Source organism: Papilio polytes, unplaced genomic scaffold (assembly GCF_000836215.1).
Source record: "Papilio polytes unplaced genomic scaffold, Ppol_1.0 DF824135.1, whole genome shotgun sequence".
Lineage (NCBI taxonomy): Eukaryota > Metazoa > Arthropoda > Insecta > Lepidoptera > Papilionidae > Papilio > Papilio polytes.
The window spans coordinates 1,301,059-1,322,126 of NW_013525069.1; the positions used below are offsets into that span (position 1 = coordinate 1,301,059).

The window sequence follows — 21,068 nt, forward strand, 5'->3', positions numbered from 1 at the left end:
TTGTGACCTCCAAGAGGTTTAAAGTAAAAGTTATATTAAGCAGTAATAAAATTAAACTAAGCATCAAAGCACTAGGTTAAGACTGTGAAGTGTTACCTAACGTACACAAATAAATTTAGTAACTTACGTTTCCTAAAACTACATTATGCAGGTGGTAAAGCCCCCACCCTGGTAAGCCTACGCACGCGGCTATTAAGCAATAACCTGGCAATACTTGGTACCACATTATTTTTAATTAAAATCAATTCTTCGACATGAAAAGTAATTTATTAGGTTCTTTGGAAGGGATTTTGGACAGAAATCGAAAATACTAGACATTGACTTTAAATATAATGTTGCCAGGCATAGGTCAGATTCAACAATACATGACAGAAAATTCGGTAGTTTCTGGCTAAATACACCCAAAAAATCTACATCAATTATAGTTTGTCTAAATAAGATTGATTAGTTTGATAAATGACGCAAATGAAATAATTAAACATGAAGATAAATGCCGTACTAAATAGACGGGTATCATAGTGACGAAACACACGTATGGCGGACAAACTATAGACCCGCCTTAGTAATAAATATTTTAAATCTAATTGAAAGCTTAAGAAGGTTCCTTTATGTCTTCCGTGCCTATATTTATTGGACAACAAAATCATAATGTTTCTTTACATACTGACATTTTTATATATGTTAAAATTAATACATACGTTATCGAGAACCAAATAATGCAACCACCATAGCCCAAATCCGCCAAATGAAGTGGATCCAGCAATTAAAAGATAGGACGGGATTATCTGATACCACATGATTAAATATCATCAATTCCCGGCTGTATATATTTTAATTTTAAGAGTTACGAACAGAGGCAATATATGTGACTTTTGTCCAATTGTTTCACGTCAATACAACATTTTTCTTAACTTTATAGCAATTTCCAGCAGCAAAGTGCCAGTACTTATTTCTATCAGTAGCATAAGAGAAAAAATACTTGTGCGGTGCACGCTTTTTTACAGAAGAATACGAATAGAACATTTTATAGAAACCTATAATAATTATAATTGCGAATGACAATTCTTCGATAGTACCAAGTCCAGAAGAAATTGTCTTGTTTATATTTTTAATAATATATAAAAAAAAAAACGTTTAGAAAAAATATACAATTTATTTCCATTAATAAATAAATATCAATCTTCATAATACACACAAGGTGCCATCATTAATCTTGAGATTTGCAATATGATTTAAAAGTCCATGTCCCATTAAATAAGTTAGAAGAATCTCCGATATGACGCAAATTCGGCATCGGTGAGTAAATATTTGGCGGCACTTACGTGGGCCTGGCTCGTATTTAAGGCGTGTAGCAAGTTGGCCACGATGTTAGCGTATGATTCCACTATACTGGAATTTAGGCTTCCTATGAGATTGTACCTCGAGTTCCAGAAGTAATTAATCCTCTGTGCCCGCAATGCCGTGTGAAGTTTCTGTAACATATACTTGAACAGTGTCGCCAAGTCATTTCTCATCCAGAAATCTTTGTTGTTATTTTCCGACACTTCCCAGAGAAACAAAGTCTTTATATAGTAGCTCGCGAGATGAGACATATTTTTGGAGTCACGTAATTTCTTTAGCTGAAACAAAATAAAAAAAAACATTAACATACAGTTTCATCAGTTGTAAAAATAGAGAATATAGTACAACCATGAAAGTAATAAGTATTACGTGCAACTGGAATGTGTTCTATCTGTACATCTTGGAGTTAAAATAAAGAAATTCTACATAAAACCATTTTTTGGTCGATTTTAAAAAATATTCCATTCGTAGAAGCCGTAATAACTTTTACTGTCTCACACTCCCATCACCTCGCTACTGCCTATATATTTCAATTTGTTAATAACTTTACTATTGCTGAACAAAAAATAACTACACATTTAAGACTATATAAATATTCTATATAACCTGTTTTTTAATTTATTTTAGATAATATAGAAATAACCGTGTACGAAATACAAATCTTTTTTGTACAACAAAACTATGAGCTTTTATCGCGTAAAAAGGCTGATTAAGGAAATAAAATTTTTCCAATAGACCTCACCAGTTTAACAGTCAAGCGCAGATTATGCGAGTCGTATATTAACTTTCTCTCCTGCTCCTGCAGCGAGATTCGCCAGGAACGGTTCTCGTCGTGGATGTCGTGGCCGTGCCTATTGGGCTTAGGCGCCACCATCCAATGGCCGACGGCGCAGCCCCGCGGGATGCTGCGGTACCCCTCCACCGGCCACCGGCTCTCGGAGAAGCGCAGCGCCAGCACTAAGTCCACGTCTAGCTTGAAGCCCCTGTCGTTCTCTATTATGAGAGTGACGGCCGGCCCGCTCTCGGTCACTCGCACGGAATACGTATTCTCCATATCCGTGTTGTGAGACGTTTTCGGACTACTTATGTGGTTTATAGCCCTGTTAATAACGCTTCTAATCCAGTTGGCATATTCGGAGCGCAGGATGTAGTTTTTACTGTCGAGCCACTTGTAAGCCTTGGCCTCGACGCTGTTAGGCGCGTACGGCCGGGGGGAGCCAGGATGACTTCCGTCGCGCAGCTGCACGTACCCGGGATGTTTCGGCTCGATCTGTATGGAGTTGAAGGGTACATCGACCACGATCACCATGTCGTACTCGTCGGGCTTGTTTATGCGCAGTCTATCATAGTGACTTCCCGCGAACTTTACCTATAGACCAGAAATTATAACGTTAATTAATTTTTGTTATGAAGGACCGCGGTCTACGTATTTATAATTTTGAAACCGAGCATTTGATCTACACAAGCAAATAAATTATCGACTGCTATCTCTTTGCATCAAGTTGTATTAGTAAAAAGAGGGATACTTGTTTTGTTCTTGCTAAATCAAGTTTGCTAGAAGCCCACGAAACGAAGTTTGCTAGAAGGACTTACCTCACTAGAATACTTGGCATAGTAGGTATCCACCTCCTTCATAGCCTGATGTATTCGGTAGAATATATTTGTGAAAACTTCGTAGTAGTTATAACAGTCCTCCTTCTTAAGCGCAATATGCCTGACGTAGATGTCAGCTAGTACCGCGTTTAGGTCACGCAACACCGGCGCCGCCGGTACCGACGCCTTAGACACCATTCTGTAATTCATCAATTCTGTGTAATTCATCTTAAATAAGAATCGTGTGCCGACACGTCTTCATTATCAGCCTTATCGTTTTAAAGTTACAAAATCAATAAAACCCATAGATTTAGTACTTAGTACTTAGTAGTAGACATAATACTTATAATGTTGTATTTAATGTGTTCCATATCGCTGATATCAGTCAAGCTTAATAAACACAATTTATCAAAGATAGCGAAATGAGTCCTTGCTGGACTACATTCACTTCATAAATTTTAAAATTACTATCTGTTTGAATCATTTTTAATGCACTTATAAGAGCAAAAATGTGTGTATATGTTTGTAATGAACAACTAATAAACTCAAAAACTACTGGAGTCATTTCAAAAGATAGTACTTTTCTCAGTAACATCGACATTTTATTGTCTATGTGAATGTTATAAAGAGGAAAGATTTGCATTTTTGAATTTTTGTATGTATTGAAATAACGCAAAAACTATTGGGCCAATTTCAAAAATTCTCTCACCATTAAAAAGCTACGTTATTTGTGATTATCATAAGCTATTCTTATATTATTTCTTGATTTCGCGGACGAAGTGGCGAGCAAGAGCTAGTAATTAATAAAGTATTGGATTGAATCTCTTACCTGTCGATTATGCATTCAACCAACGCCATTGTAATTGAGAAAATTTACCTGAAAATAAATTCAAAGTAATCAACCCATAAATTAACAAACGAGTATTACATGCATAACAAAAAAGTAACAATATGGAGAATGGAGCTTAATGTTGGTCTGGAGTCTGGACACTTGTTGCAACGTCAGTTCTGGGTTCGATCTCGAACTCGAATCGAAGTTAACTTAATCTTAAAAAACGTTGTAGTTAAAAATCGAATAAACAATGTGAATATAGCAATGCATTTAATTTGTGTAAATGAACATTGACAACGTTTTTTAGTCATAAGCATTTAAGTAAAATTATTAAAATTTATTTTTTTAATTTGTTGGGAAAACGAATTGCTATGAAAATAACTTAAGATAAAACATTAGCTCCGTATACACTTCTTTTATGCATTTATTTCAACTAAAATACACCAAAACCATAAACCACTACAAACTAAGAAACAAAACAAAAGCCACAAGCAACTTCTGTACCACATTACAAACAATTCAAAAATTCTTACTTGTAAAATATGCGGCGACTTATTTTAAAGTTAGCTGAATACGTTGTCTGCTTCGATTGAACGTTTATTCTTATATATCACTTTTGAATGCGGCCTTATCAGTTGTTACTTATATTATAAAAATGCAATTCATCATTTATAAGTTAAAACGGGGATGCCCCTACATGGAAATGTTTTGATAAACTAATATTGCCCAATGGTAACACCGAAATTGATATAATAGAAACAAACTCAGTATGTATGTATTCCACAAACTGATTAACAACAAAGTAAAGTAATAAAGTTGTTATTGTTATTTGTAATTTTTACCAAACAATAATCCTTTACTGTATTATTTACACCACTGATAACTCTTGCTAATTACATTTGATATATGAATGGAATGAATGTGGCCTTTTTCCACAGATAATGAAAGAGCGTTCTTGTTATTTCTAATTGGAATGTAAGCCTCTTTGTAAAATTGATATAGATATTTTTATTTCATTTCCATCCACAAGCTAGCGTAAACACAGTTTGTTTGAAAGTACCAGAAAAACATGGTAATACATTTACAATACTAAATAGCCTGTAAAATCGTGGCCACACTACATTTTACAAAACAAAAATATGAAAATACTACGAGTAATTTGTTAATTTTTTTTTTAACTTATTTAGACACACTATAGCTATAACCCAATAACCTATGTAAACCAACCTTTAAAGATAGTAGATTTTGTAAAATAACTTTTATGTGTCTGTTCTATTAAATATTTTTTTGTTTATTAATTAATGTACACATTGTTGGCAACTGGCAACACAAAATATCGGGTCATCAAAAATGGCCGAAGTACCGATCGAGTGTGAATTCCCCGTTTGGGGATTATTACCGAAGAAAGAAACAGGGGTTGTGTCTTTTTTAAACAAATATCCCGAATATGATGGCAGGGGCACTATAATAGCTATTTTAGATTCTGGCGTGGATCCTGCTGCTGCCGGCCTTAAGGTGGGTAATTCTGACTTGTCATGGTTTGTTTGGTTGTTATTTTGTGTTATATTTTGATACCTTTTCTTTCAACTAGGTAACGTCGACAGGAAAAACAAAGGTAATAGAAAGATTTGACTGCAGTGGGTGTGGAGATGTCGATACTAGTACCATTATCAAGAAAGTTGTCGATGGCCAGATTACCGGTATTACAGGAAGGAAACTTAAAGTAAGGAATTGATATCGTTATTATTATTATTCTCAGTCTAATGTTAAGTTTAATAGTAACACGTTATATATTCGAATGTTCTTACACAAAGATATTCGCAATGTCATTCGGTCATTGACCTGATGTGCTTCACAGCTGTTCATTGTCATTTTTTGATTCAAGTGAATTCCAAGTTTTTATGCTTTAATATGATTTTCTTAAAGCTGATGAAGTTCAAGCAAGAACAACGTCAATTTTTATGAGCATTAAAACAATCTTTGTAAAAAAATTATACAAGAAAAGAGTTATTTTTTACTAGACATTGGGCTCGAAATTTAACCGCGGTATAGACCACAGTAGCATAAGCTACTGCATAAACTGCTTGCTCCATTGGTTTACAATAATGTTTTGCTTGATTCTCCTTTATATAACAATTTTCTTAGATTCCAGAGACGTGGAAGAATCCCACTGGGACTTGGAGAACAGGAGTGTTGTATCCTTTCAGTATTTATCCCACAAAGCTAAAAGAACGGGTGCAGGAACATAGAAAAGAGCATCTTTGGGATGTGGAACAAAAGAAAGCATTTGCTGAGGCTAATGCAAAACTACATGAATTTGAAACCAATGTTGGTAAGTTTTGTAGGAATATTTTTTTACTTCTGTAGTTTATGTGTACTTTTATTATTGATTCCATGCTTTATGTTTTTAAGTAATTCGTCTTAAACAACAATCCAAGGACAAGACTGTTATCGTTACCAATTCTTTTCTGTAGTCCTATAAACTTTGTTTACCAGCTGCAAAAAATCCTAATTTGAGTGCTGAAGAGAAACTCTTGAAAGAAGAGTTGGAGGCACGAGTGGAAGTGTTGCAAGCAGTAGAAAAAAAATACACAGATGTTGGCCCCACATATGACTGTGTCTTGTTTCATGATGGTGAAATATGGAGGTAAGACAGTCAAAGACCTTAATCTCTATTAGACTTATTTGACCTGGTAATTTTTAAGAATGCTAGATGCAATAAAATATTGCTAGAAACATTTCTAGACGGTAAGGTATATCAATTTAGATTGCAAACTGCAAGATTTTATCACTTTTGCTGTAGTATAATAGTTCTGTTTTTTAAAGATAACATTTTTTAATGAATCTGAATTTTTTTTGATGTTGATAATGTTCCAAAAAAGATTATAATCATATATTTTTTGTTTACATTTGTATTTCCTAAGCATATTAATTAGATAACCTGTGTAACAGGGCCTGTATTGATACAACGGAGAGTGGGGAGTTGTCCGAGGGTCTGGTGCTGGGGGAGTACAGCGTGACGCACGAGCACGCGCACCTCACCGAGCTGGATGAGATGACTGTCAGCATCAATGTGCATGATGATGGTGATGTGTTGGAGGTGGTCGGAATGTGCTGTGAGTTATCTTTTAATCAAATCGATAAAATACAATTAAGATATTATAAAGCACAATTAAAACACACCAATTACTACACTTTATTTCAGAAGTGGCGAACCTTCAAGCATCAAAGTGCCATTTTTTAAATAAATGTTTAATGCATTCAAATAATTTTGACTGATTACTATGTCAATTCCATGATGCATGGTAATGACATCGCGTTCGCTTTATATAATATCTACTTCATATTTTTTCGTAATGTTTTTATGATCATTGACAAGCCCAAAATAGTGGCGTTTGCCATTTATGCCACACATGCCAGTGGTTTGTCATTCCTGTCCTATGTCTTTCGATTACTACGAGGCCCGACTCTATACTAAGTTTAAAAAATTTGTATTTAAGTAAGTTTTCTTTTACTATATGATGTCCAAGCGTGACAGTGAGCAGTTGTGTGCGCGTTGCAGCGACGCACGGCACGCACGTGGCGGCGATCGCGGCGGGCCACTTCCCCGAGGAGCCGGAGCGCAGCGGCGTGGCGGCGGGCGCGCAGCTGGTGTCGCTCACCATCGGCGACGGCCGCCTCGGCTCCATGGAGACGGGCACGGCGCTGGTGCGCGCCTGCCTCAAGCTGATGCAGCTGGCCGCCGCCGGCGCGCCCGTCGACGTCGTCAACATGAGCTACGGCGAGCACGCGCACTGGTCCAACTCGGGGTCGGTACACTCTTTACAACAATTAGGAACCCCTAGAAATCTTGCCCGAAGGCCAAGTACAGCTAAAATCTGTAATAGACTTTCGTGGTCGATATTAAATCAAGTTTTTGTTTAGTCATTACTGCCATTTGATTATCATAGTTATAAATGCAAATGTTTTGATGAATGTTTATTACTAATGTATCTAGTTTGGCTCAATGGATATTGTTGAAATTTGCACAGATGTAGAACATAGTCTGGATCAATATATGGAAGTCATTCTTTTAATTTCACACATGCAGAGTCGGGGATGAAAGCTAGCGTTTTTAATATATTTATATAGTAGCAACTAGAACTATTTAGATCGTATTGATTATATTATGTGATTATGTAAATTAACTTGTAATTTATACAACTGTAATGGATTAAAAATTTAATGCTGAATTAATTAATAAATTAGCAATTAAGAGATAAATTTAGATGTGTGGGAAACATTATTGATATTCATTATAATAATTTACAAATACATAATTCAGTGATGATTCAGCGTGAGATTTGTTTTGAGCACATATTTAAGTATTGATGTCACAGTAAAAGTAATGGTAAGATAATTTTGCAGGAAATATTATGACCAAATGAAATCCGCCAATTGTATTACTTTCTTACTAAAATTAGAAATGCAAATGTTTAGATGTATGGATGTGGATCACAGTCTAGAAGAGTACATATGCTATATTTTAGAATTCTTAAATTGGGTATTATTGATGTGTATGTATGTATTGTGGTCGCAGACGCGTGGGCGAGGTGATCAGCTCGGTGGTGAACCGCTACGGCGTGTCGTGGGTGGTGTCGGCAGGCAACCACGGGCCCGCGCTCGGCACCGTCGGCACGCCGCCCGACATCGCGCAGCCCGTGCTCATAGGTCGCAATGCTTACACTCTACACATTCTCATATATTTTCCATAATTTAGTGAACAGTTGCGAAGTTAAATTAGATGTGTGTGAATTGTATTTCACGAAACTTTACGAGACCATTGGTAAATTCAGAGATAGTAGTTAAAATTATTTTAAAGTATTTATCTCTAAACAATGATTGTTAGAATTTGGTCAATTTGTCTGTGTGTTTGTTACTAATCTCAGAAACCGCTTAACCAATTTGAGTATGGTTATCACTGTTATAATTTAGCAAGCGTCATTGAAAGACACGCCGTGTCCCGCACTGCAGACGTTTTCCTATTCAGTTATTATATCGCATGAAAATGACCTTTAACATTGATACGTGCGTGTGCAGGTGTGGGCGCGTACGTGTCTGCGGAGATGATGAGCGCGGCGTACTCGATGCGCGCGGCGACCCCCGCCGGCGCCTTCAGCTGGAGCTCGCGCGGGCCCTGCGCCGACGGCGCGCTCGGCGTCGCCCTCTGCGCGCCCGGCGGCGCCGTCGCCTCCGTCGCCAGGTGCGCCGCACTGCACTACACCACACACTACACTAATCCGGCTCAAAGGACCAAGATGTACAGTGTTTCCGTACATGCAAATCAAACGCCGTAATGAAGAGAGAATATTATTTTTTTTGCAAAAACAACTATGAATGGTGGTAAAAAACGCTTAGTTAGGAACAACAATATCTACTGTGCGGTGTTTACAAAGTACTATAAAATATTACACTACACCATATATATTCTACGACATACTCGATGCCATAAGTAATTTTAATAATTCCTTATAGGTTCACTTTACGCAATTGCCAGTTGATGAACGGCACATCGATGGCCGCCCCGCACGTTGCCGGCGCTGTTGGTAAGCCATAATAAATTTACTTTTATGTTAATAGTGTTAAAGTAGAGTTTTGGTAGTCCAATGTGTCGCACGTGTGCAGCGGCGCTGGTGTCGGGGCTGCGCGCGCGCTCGCTGCCGCACTCGCCCTACAGCATGAAGCGCGCGCTGGAGAACTCCGCCACCTACCTCGCGCACGTGGAGCCCTGGGCGCAGGGCTGCGGCCTGCTCAATATTGAAAAGGTATTCAAATTTATATTGAAAAATTAATCATTATTAGAAAAAATTCTACAAACCTAATCAAATTTTATTTTATTTTTACACAATAAATCATACCAATATTATAAATGTGAAAGTTTATATGGATGGATAGTTGTTTGTTTGAGTTTGTAGTCTAAACTGCTGAAAGGATCTCAATAAAATTGGCATAAATGTAGAGGATAGTCTGGAAGATCACACTTGTTTTTTTTTTAATACCGCGCAGACGGAGTCGCGTGCGAAAGCTAATATAACCTAAAATTAACACAAACAGTAAAGTTTAAAGTATTAGGCTGTAGGCTACTTTACTTATTAGAAAGTTGTTCAGCTACCCTCCGTACGTATAAAATTATTACGCTTTTTACCTGTAAATACTTAGTATGGTTTTTCCAGGCGTTCGAAATCCTAACAAAGTACCACAGCGAGGCGGAGCGCGACGTGACGTTCAGCTTGCAGTGCGGACCCCACAACGGCAAGGGCGTGCTGCTGCGGCCGCGGCCCGGCGACCCGCCGCAGGACATCGCGCTCACCGTGGAGCCGCGCTTCCTGCTCGACCACACAGACCTGCACAGTCAGTACACATTCATGTACTCCCCCGCTGCAGGGCCTTGCTAGCTTAGTCTGACAACACGGCAACCCTAAAAGTAGATCATGGCAACCCTAAAAATAGATTAAGGCAACCTTAAAAGTAGATCATTGCAACCCTAAGAGTAGATCGAAGCATCCCTAAAATAGATTGAGGCAACCCTAAAAGTAGATCAAGGCAACCCTAAAAATTGATCATGGCAACCCTAAGAATAGACCAAGGCAACCCTAAAAATAGACGATCAACACTAATTTAAAGGCAATAACAAAAAGTCTCTGTTATTCCGATTTTTCAATAAATAATTTTTTAGTTAAGTTTCACTACTACGGCTCTGCTATTGTCGTTTTCTTAGGAATGAATTAAAATATTAGGCATTTAGTAGATAGTAAATTTTAGAAATGAAACTGCTTCGTCAATAAACGAATAAAGTATCGGGTATAAATGGTTTAAGTGGTGCAGTGAGTAGAGTAGCAATGCGCTGTGCGCAGGCGGCGGGGACGAGGGCGGCCCGGCGCGCGCCCCGCCCCGCGCCGCGCCCCACGCCCCGCCACCGCCCCGCGGTACGTGCCGTGCAAACTAAATATTACAATTACAATTCCTTCTGTATTTTAGATACATTACGGTTCCATTTGTAGATAGATAGTATAAAGAGCCGTTCGTTATTTGCGTTGATTCCCTAGTTAAATTATGAGCACGTATTTATTTGATTGTAAACGAATTTCACACTATAAACTATCAAAATCCTTAGAAAATGATTTTTTCTTGTAATTGAAATTGATGTAATAATTTTGAACTAGTTAAAATAACGCGCCTAGTCAATGAAAGTTTAGGTATATAGTATAGGTAGCGATGTGTGTGCGATGTTTTTGTGGTGAACAGATACAAAAAAAGTATGTAGCGTGATGCGTGTTGCAGACAAGTCGGTCATTCCCAAGCAGATCGCGTTCGGCGTGCGGCTCGCGCTGGCCTGCGCCGCGCCCTGGGTCGCCGCGCCCGCGCACCTCGACCTCATGAACGCGCCGCGCGCGCTCGCCCTGCGCCTGCGCACCGCCGCCCTGCCGCCCGGCGCGCACCACGCCAGGTACACCCCCCCCCCACACACACACACCTAGCGCTCTAATCGTCAAAATACAAATCTTTTCTCTTAATATTAGTATACTTAATGTTATTCTGTTTTTATAAGAAACCCTACATTTAAGATACGTTTTAGACTATATATATTGCACGCTATGTAACTTAGAAAGTAAATAATTCAAAAAAAAACCGTGACTCGGAAAGGAACTAAAATTACAAGCTGACATCAAGGAAGCTAAGTTACCATGGTAACGGTGATTTTTATTTTCATTTGAATTTTGACATTGGCGATTGTAAATTTCACAAAAGTAAACCATTAAAAAAAGTTTTTATAAGTTAATACAGAGGAAGCCGCACGGAAAGAGCTCGTGTAAAGTAAACACTGTTGTGCTGAGTTGTGTCGTGTGGTGTCGCGCAGTGTGAACGCGTACGACGTGTCGTGCGTGGAGAAGGGGCCGCTGTTCCGCGTCAGCATCACGGTGCTGCAGCCGCAGCCGCTGCCGCTGGACGCGCCCGCCAGCCCCGGCTTCGCGGAGAGAGACGTGCTCTTCAAACCCGCCACTATAAAGAGACACTTCGTCATACGTAATTATCTACTTATTCTAGCGTTTTATACTATAAGGTTGCAAACGAGCATACCGCCACCTGAATTTGCTGAGAAAACGAAACGATCGCTGCCTATGTACCGCCGCAATTGCACATGCGTTGTCTACCCTTAATCAATGAAAGAGATACATATAAAGAGGATATTTTTCTATGCGTCTATATCATCAAGGCAAGGCAAGGTAAGGGACTTAGTAGGGCGGCACAACAGTGATCAGATGAAAGCTAGCATTGCGCCCACTTGACGCCTGTCTTGTGCGGTCGTGGTGTTGCTGCACAGTGTGAAGTGTGCGGTGTGCGATGTGTGCGGTGTGCGGTGTGCGCAGCGCCGGAGGGGGCTAGCTGGGCGGTGCTGCGGCTGAGCACGGCGCAGCGCGAGCGCGCGGGCCGCTTCCTGGTGCACACGATGCAGCTGCTGCCGCAGCGCAGCTGCCGCGCGCACGAGACGCACAAGCTGCTCAACCTCAGCGCGGAGGCGCCCACCTACCTGCCCTTCCAAGTCGTGGTCAGTCACCTACACCTACACCTACACCTTGTAAACACGCATTTGTAAAATTGTCTATTGGCTATATTTTCGCGCTATTAAACTTAAGGGGTAAATAAAATGGAAAAAAACCTTCATTGTGGGAAAGGGACCATGAAGTATAAGCTGACAACATCAAGGAAGTAAGGTTGCCATAGTAACGGTAATTACTATCTACTAATAAAAGCCGTCGTTGATGTTCTGAGTGTTTGTTTGTGTTGAGGGCGGGGTGACGCTGGAGGTGGCGATAGCGAAGTACTGGGCCAACCTGGGCGAGGTGAGCGTGGACTACAGCGTGGAGTTCCACGGGCTGCGGCCGCAGGGCGGCGGCGCGGTGTGGCTGGCCGGCTCGCAGGCGCCCGCCGCCGTGCTGCTGGCCGCGCTGCGCCAGCAGGACGTGCAGCCCGTCGCGCAGCTCAAGCACTGCGAGCCCGTCTACAGGTACGGCCTCTTGCACAACTCACTCTCCACTTGGCTCGATACCACAAATGTACATCTATGTCATCTGTATCTCATTATATATGTTTAATAAAAGTACTATAACTGGTCGCAGGCCGGCGGACAGCAAGCTGGCGCCGCTGACGGCGCGCGACGTGCTGCCGCCGGGCCGCCAGATCTACCAGCTCATCAACACGTACAACTTCACCATCACCAAGGCCACGGAGGTGCTCTATGTCACTGTTAATCTATCTGAACCTATATTAATACAGTAAAACGCAAACATACATTTTGCTATATAGGTAGTCAGCTGTCAGCTTTTAGAATCATTATTTTTCTAATAAACAGTTTTACACTTCAGACAGGCTATTTTCACACTTTTTTAATGTATAGAGTGATTTAAGTAAAAAAGGAATAAAAACTACAAGCCTAACTACAATGGTAGTATAACAGAAAGCGTTAGTCGATACCATTTTAAATGGCTTATTTAACGAAGTATCGTTTACTAATCTGTATAAAAATGTGAGATTTGCAATGTAGGATTTTGTTTGTATTGAAAGAACTCAAAATCCGGACCGATTTTAAAAATTGTAGCACCATTTAAAAGTTGTTATCGGTGAGTAACGCAGAGGAAGTGGCGAGCAAAGCCAGTGTGTCAGTAGTGGAGTGGCCGGCAGGTGTCGCCGATGGTGTCGCTGCTGTGCGACACGCTGTACGAGAGCGAGTACGAGTCGCAGATGTGGATGTTGTACAACAGCTGCAAGCAGCTCCTGGCGGTCGGCGACGCATATCCCTCCAAGGTAACACTCACAATACCACATTATCTCTAAATTAACCATGCTGGCCCACTGCGAGTTGATTTCACACTTATCTTTGAATTTATTAATTATACAAAGGATTTGAACCCAGGACCTGCAAATAGGTCAAGTACACAACACCTGAAGCACCGACACTCCAGACTAATTAACTGTAATAATAAAATATTCAACAAAAAATATGAATTTGGATACTAGATCATTGTCTTTTTTCCTTTATTATAATACCGATTTTGCATTAACTTACTTTTTTCTCAAGGTTAAGAAAAATACCGCATTTAAGGTATAAGATAATTGTTGTAATATTAATAGATTTTAGTTAAGTCTATACTAATTTTGTAAAGAGGAAAACTTTGTTTGATTGTAATGAAATAACTCAAAAACTATTCAAAATTCTTTACCACACAAAAACTACGTTGTCAGTGACTAAAATAGGCTATGTTTAAAATAATTTTTGAATTATACGCGGACGGAGTGTTGGGCGCAAGGTAGTGAGTACTGTCAGTGGTGAGGTGTGTGTGCGCAGTACTGCGTGAAGCTGGAGAAGGGCGAGTACGTGGTGCGGCTGGGCGTGCGCCACGACAGCCGCGCGCTGCTGGAGCGCCTGCAGGAGCTGCCGCTGGTGCTGCAGCAGCGCCTGCCGCAGCCCATCGCGCTCGACGTCTACGCCTCCTACTCGCAGGTCTCTTACTTATATAAACTTTTAAATGTTGGACACATTTGAAAAAAGACTAACTACGAAACGACTTTTTTTGTCGTAACTAAATTATCAAAGTTTTTATGGTATTGGTCGTAAGATACGAGTTTCTTACCACGATTGGAATGTTTGCATACGCCATGTTCTCTAGCTGACTGTAGTGATGCAATAGTGTGAGAGAAATCAAAATATGGCAGAAAAAAAGAAACTTGTATCTGACAATTACTGTTTCGTTTCAAAGAACGAGATGTCTTTTGTAAGGAATTACATGGATTTCCCCGACAGTACATCGTCATATGCAGTCGCTTTTAACAAACATTACTTTGAAAGTGTAAACTATACCACCAGGCGGTGACCGGCTGCAAGAAGTTCACCAGCGCGCAGCTGCACAGCGGACAGCTGCTGCCCATATACATCGCTCCCGTGCCCGCAGACAAGTTAGTTATACATCACTATGTACTCTACCTATCTTACAACTGTCTAACCTAAAATAAGGGCGACAGTAGTCAACTGCAGGTTGGCTTCATACATATCTCTGAATCTCATTACTAGTATTTGCGAGCTCCATCACGATAATTTTCTTCACCGCACGTCAGATAAATAGACATATAAAATTCTAAAAAAATATACAGCATAACAACTGTACTATCGACGCTCTTACTGTCACTAAATACTTTATTACAATATAACCAGGACAAACTAACATTCATCTATCTAGACTCGCATTTATAATAGAAAGACGAGTAGTATGATGTAACCTGCGATGCAATATTTCAATGTATCGTGGAATGCATTTGTGTGATGTGTCAGAGTGAGCCGGTCGTCGACGTCGGTGGGGCAGACGCTGTCGGGCACGTTGACGTTCGCGAAGGACGAGCTGGGGCGGCGCGTGGACGTGTACGTGCTGCGCGCGCTGCCCTGCGAGCCGCCGCGCCGCGCGCCGCCGCACGCCGCGCCGCGCCGACACGACGACTACGCGGACGCGCACCGCGACCTCGCCGCCGCCTGGCTCGCCAAGCTCGGTAACTGATACACCAACACTGACACTCACACTGCCACCGCATCCACTCACTCGTTCATGTACTCATTCACACACTTCAGACAATTACACGTCCATTTACTCGTTCAATCTATTCATCATATACTCATTCACTCGTTCATGTAATCATTCACTCCTTCATAAACTCACTCGTGTACTCACTTCCTCATTCGGTCATTTATTCATATTACTCATTCGCTAGTTTAAAATTCGTTCATGTACTTATCGACTCAATCGTTTAACTCGGATCGGCCCAGCCGTTTCGGATATAACCCGAAACAAACGCGGCTTGCGGACAGACAAAAAATTTTTAAATGTGATTTTCGTTATCGGCAACGCAAATGTATCATCTTCCAGAAATCTGGATTTTTTCTTTCAATTGCAGGCACTCCAATTTTATAACATGGTCAGATTTAATGTAAAATGAATGAATACAATTTGTGTGTTGTAGAGGGGGACAAGCTGGAGCAGCTGTACGAGGAGATGCTGGAGAAGTACCCCGGCTACCTGGGCACGCACGTCGCCTACCTCAACAGCGTCGACTCGCCCACGGACCCTAAGAAGTATATATTCTTTTGATTAGTAAGATAATTAGTATTTCTTTAAGTAATATTGCGATGTCCGCAGACTGCCGCTCGCGGCGGAGCCCCCCGATGTGACGACGGCGTGGTGCGAGCAGCTCATCACCATCGCAGATAAGGTCACACGGATTATCTGTATTTTTATATCTATACTAATATTGTAAAGAGGAAAGATTTGTATTATTGGATTTCTGTATGTATCGACATATCTCAAAAACTACTAGGCCCATTAAAAACAATTCTTGCACAATTATAATTACGTAACCACCGAGTAACATAGGCCATGTTTTTTACTTTTTTTATTTTTATTTCCACCCAGACGGAGTCGCAGGCAACAGCTAGTACAATAATATGATGATGTTTGTGATGAAACATATATGTGACAGTTGTGTGTGTGTGTGTGTGTGCAGGTGATCAAGCAGATAGACCAGGACAAGCTGCTGGCGTACCTCGGCATGAAGAACGACACGCGACCTGATGCCGCCAAAATCAAACAGTCAGTCATTCTTCTATTATACTGTGAAATGTTTAAAGAGACGATAGTAAAGCTCGGCTTCTTACGGTGTCAATAATCATCAGTCAATAATCCATCAACAAAGTAATGTACAAAAATGTATTTGAGCGACATTTTTGTACAATAAATGATGATGATAAACACCTTTGCAACAAATAACAAGGAAATTAAAGGTCCAAAAGTGGGTGGTATATATGATTTAAAGGAATGTTTGTGTGTGCGCGCAGGGAGCAGGAGCGGCTGCGCGGGTGGGCGGTGGAGGCGCTGTGCCGGCGCGGCGCGGCGCTGTGCCGGCTGCACGCGCTGGCGCAGGGCGGCGCCGCGCGCGACAAGATCGAGGACGCGCTGCGCACCAACATGTCCGAGCTGCTGCGCCTCGCGGACCTCACCGACGCCAAGGTGCAGCACTACGCCGTGTGGCACTGCTGCACGCTGGCGCACTGGGGCCGCGCGCTCAAGCTGCTGCATCGCATGCTGGACGAGCGCCCCTCGCGCGACCTCGACGATCGCCTCGTCGCCGTCTACGCCCGCCTCGGCTGGCACCACCTCGCGCGCGCCGCCCGCCGCGCGCAGCCCGCGCGCTACCCGCACGCCTACCGCCCCTTCTAGCCGGCCCCGCCCCCGCCACGCCACACCATGCCACACCCCGCCACACCCCGCCACACCATGCCACACAATGCCACACCGATAGGAACCAATACATTCTGTCTATATTTTACTACTGTAATATTTACAACACATTAAAAACCTTACAGCCAATTTGAACCTCTTGACAAATGGCTAACAGTTGCAATTCGCTTGTTACATACAAATGTGGGGGATTACTTTTGGAAGATATAAGCGAATTACAAATGTACTGAATGTTTAGAAGTAGATAATAAAATACACAGGTCGGTGATGTGATCAATCCAGTATATATAGCCCAGTAGATAGGTCAATCATATAGATACATAGAGCGGAGAGAACTGAACGCAATTCAAATCTTATATATTTACTTAAAGATAGTTCACATTTACTATGGTTTAAATGATGTAATAACGATTTTTAAATGAAATAGTTAATGTTATAAATAGTTTGTGTTCAAGTCTCTCCGCAGCCCCGAGTTGGGCTCACACAAGTTGCAAGTACACTCTACAATTGTTGTCTTAGTCGTCATATCCGCGTTTTACATTTGTACAATTATTATTGTGAAACTCCACTCACATATTTGTAGATTTTTAAATCAAAGTACCATATAAAAAAGTCTGGGACAAAGTGTGTTTGGTTCAGACTATCGCCGTCTCTCTCACACAATAAATAAAATAGACAAGTGTTGCAGTGGAGTTTTACAGTATGAAAACAGTTACAAGTCTTTATTTCTTATAGTTAAGGAAATATTTTGTAATATTTAAGTTGTATTTTGTGTAGTCTATGTCTAACTTCAGAAGGAGGAAATTTAAACGACTTCATAAAGTTTCAGCGGAGATGAATTCAGTTAGATTTTATAGAAATGCGTATTTTTTAGTTTTAGAGTTCATAGCAGTTTTGAATTGTTGGATTCTTTACCTCAACCATTTTATTTATACTGAAAACTGCGTTTTTGCAACTGCGCAGTAAAGCGTTTCTATAAAAACTACGTAATTTCATATTTTTTTCTACTAGGAAATACAACAGGGTGCTAACGTGTTCGCGGCGTGCTCAACAGAATAGTTAATGTTTTTTATTTTTTTTAATGGACGATGTATTTTGAATTTTTTTGTTAAAACGATGACCTCATTAGTGTAATTGTTTGTGCGAAGAACGAAGCTGTAGATTCAATATAGTTGTATGAGAGAGCTCTGGCAGCGCTTAAGTCTATGGTCGGGACACTTCTGTGGCTAGCGTTTATAACTCTATGGTTGAATATTGTATGCGCAGACGCAAGGCTGGTCTATAATGTCCATTGAACGATGTTTTAAATCCATTAGAAAAACCATTAAATTTGATAATAACGTGATGTAGAATGTAAAAAAACGTCAGAATAAAATTGCTCCATTATTTATGGTATAGTGGAAGTTTGTCAAAATAAATGTTTTTAATTTAATATCGTTTTATTGCAACAGTGGGCATTATTAGATCGATAGATTGAGCGTGTGCTAGCCACGAGTGCAAAGACTAAAGTCAAATGCTAACTTGAATCGCTTCGGTAAAAGTATTGCCAGGTATGAAAATGTAAAATATACCACACGGCACAATACTGAAACAAAAAATTAAAACTGTTCAAAATAAGATAAATTGGAAGGAACTCGAGTAAGGTTACTTTAAAAATTGAATTTGTAAAATGTTTATGAAATTGAAAATATACACAAATCGGCACTATTACATAAAAGTTGTTTTATTTGTGTGCACAACAATACTCCCTATAGTTATAAAATCTAATCCTAATCTAATCTTGTTTATTTGTCGTAATAAAATGCTTTACTTTATTGAATAGATTCGAAATCAATGTGTACATTCCATATCAACCCTGAGCGAGGTTGAGACCGAACGTATACGTTTTAAAAATATTACGCCTTCCCGAACAAAGACTAAAATTATAATCTACCATACAAGTAATGTTTCATACATTTTAAGAGTTTCCCCTTAGGCCGATCGGTCAAGCGTTCAATTAATGGGATTTTTTCCCCACTGGGTCGATTGAATGCATGAATTCTATAGTCCTATAGAAAAATACATTTTATGGGAGTAGTGTGGACTGCGGGATAATAGTGTCTAGTTGTATTCAGATATTGATTTTTGTGAAAGTATACATTTCCAGTAATAAAATAGTTTTAAACCTCTAATGATTTCATTGAATAGTAAATTTGAGCGTATTTTAAAGTAATAAAACCTCGACGTCTAGACGTCGGAACTGTCCCAACAAATTGGCAGTTAAGTGATCTATACCAGCAACATTTAACGCTTTAAAAAGAATCTGACGAGACGCCGAGGTCAATATTTCGGTAGTAAAAGAATTCCTCACTTATTACCTCAGTTTGATGACATCGTAAAGTTGATGCACAAGTAACAGCGAAGTATTTTTATAGCATTTTTTATCGAGTATGCAAATACGTTAGGTTCACATGCACATATTTATAAATACTAACTGTTCCTCGCAACTCTATCTGCGCGTAATTTAAAGTACCCAATGAGTTCCACCAGACTATGCTCTACATCTATTCCTAATTTCACCGAGATTCGTGCAACCGTTTAGGTCACACCTTTTTTCTTTATTGAAGTATATATTAGCGCATGACCACGATCACACCTAAAGATAAGTGGTGATGAGGTCGAAGGGTGGTACTACCTTCTAACAAACATCCATCCATTCATCCAAACTTTCGCATTTATATGAGTCAGATAGTAAGATTGACATCACATTATATAGCTTGCTGTGGTTTTGCTCACAAAAATCCAAAATTGAATCCAAAATAAAATGAATATGACAATGTTTTGAGCCTATAATCGCAATTTAGGTTACAAAAAGAAATTACATTTTACGACTATTACAGAAAATAGATTCGATTCGTTTGGCTTTAAACAGGGCTGTCATAAAGTAGAAATAATGGTATTCGATTACTTTACAACAGATTAAACAGAAGCCATTTACCTTTGGGAATTTATTGCTCGGGAACACGACGCGAGCGAATAAAATATACAGGTATATTGCATTTGATGTATGCGCGCTATTACTTAACCGAATAAACGAAGAGGAAATAATAAATTGACTGGAAGTACAAATCGATAAAAAATAGAAATATCAACTCGTAACAACTTTCCTCTTAGTGCTGTAAAACTTTTCTTTTACATTAAACAGTTTTGATTCAAGAGATTAATCATTGTTTAATAGCCTAATGATTTATTGGCAATTTGGCAAATCAATCGGTAATTTATGAGTACAACGGCAAATTCAATTCCACGATGATTTGTGGAAATAACTTTTGTAATAAAATAAATTTAATATTAATTTTGTGACAGAACGTCGTACGAACGGCTAATTACAAAAATGATAAAACCACATAAAAAATTCGATAAAACGCATTTCCCCAGAGTACAAATGTAGTCTTAAAATCAATAAGCGACAAAATTGAGTGGAACATTGTACGCTAACACTTACTGTTAATAATACAGTTAATTTGAAAATAATTGGTTCATTTTCTAAAAAAAATCTTCTTTGAATACGGAATTTCTTTCACATTTATAATTTAGTAGTGTTAAATGTTACATTCAGCCAGATCAGGTTAGTACAGAAGAAGGCAAATGTTTGAAATTTATCCTGCTAGTTTACAAGTGCACGTTGTTTAGAGTGCGCTGCGGGCCCCGGGCGGTGTACTTCATTAGCAGTATTTACCGTCCGGCAAGTGGCCCGAGGCACGCCGCCACTCCGTTGGACGAAACTATTCAATTAAGCGTTTATTTCAGACGCTCTGCGGGTAAACTAACTGTAAACATTGTACTTTTCGTGAATGTGAAGAGAATAATTTTTAAAGAATTTCAAATTTAAGCTACTATATATTCTGATTGAAACTAACTTTCAGCCTTGTTCATTAACGAATCCGCTTGATACAGCATTTATTGTGAAATTAAATTAACAATAATTAAATTGTTTATAGTTA

The 21,068-nt window shown here is 39.8% G+C and overlaps 2 protein-coding genes across 2 annotated transcripts; one reads left to right on the forward strand and one right to left on the reverse strand.

Moving 5' to 3' along the window:
* Positions 1–1,133: 1,133 nt before the first annotated feature.
* LOC106112026 (cyclic GMP-AMP synthase-like) lies at positions 1,134–4,618 on the reverse strand. Its single transcript, XM_013294256.1, has 5 exons — positions 4,300–4,618; positions 3,764–3,811; positions 2,935–3,133; positions 2,084–2,710; positions 1,134–1,619 (listed from the first exon to the last, which is right to left on the reverse strand). The coding sequence occupies exons 2-5, from the start codon at positions 3,790–3,792 to the stop codon at positions 1,260–1,262; spliced, it is 1,215 nt and encodes a 404-aa protein (XP_013149710.1). The 5' UTR covers positions 3,793–3,811; positions 4,300–4,618; the 3' UTR covers positions 1,134–1,259.
* Positions 4,619–5,080: 462 nt separating this feature from the next.
* Positions 5,081–18,475, forward strand: LOC106099279 (tripeptidyl-peptidase 2). The gene is made up of 24 exons (XM_013277776.1): positions 5,081–5,281; positions 5,358–5,489; positions 5,912–6,098; positions 6,263–6,413; positions 6,719–6,882; positions 7,329–7,575; positions 8,346–8,476; positions 8,846–9,008; positions 9,281–9,351; positions 9,431–9,570; positions 9,979–10,156; positions 11,087–11,252; positions 11,664–11,830; positions 12,175–12,353; positions 12,595–12,812; positions 12,925–13,036; positions 13,487–13,609; positions 14,151–14,306; positions 14,670–14,758; positions 15,132–15,343; positions 15,812–15,923; positions 15,988–16,060; positions 16,352–16,437; positions 16,683–18,475. The coding sequence occupies exons 1-24, from the start codon at positions 5,117–5,119 to the stop codon at positions 17,062–17,064; spliced, it is 3,804 nt and encodes a 1,267-aa protein (XP_013133230.1). The 5' UTR covers positions 5,081–5,116; the 3' UTR covers positions 17,065–18,475.
* The last annotated feature ends 2,593 nt before the right edge of the window (positions 18,476–21,068 follow it).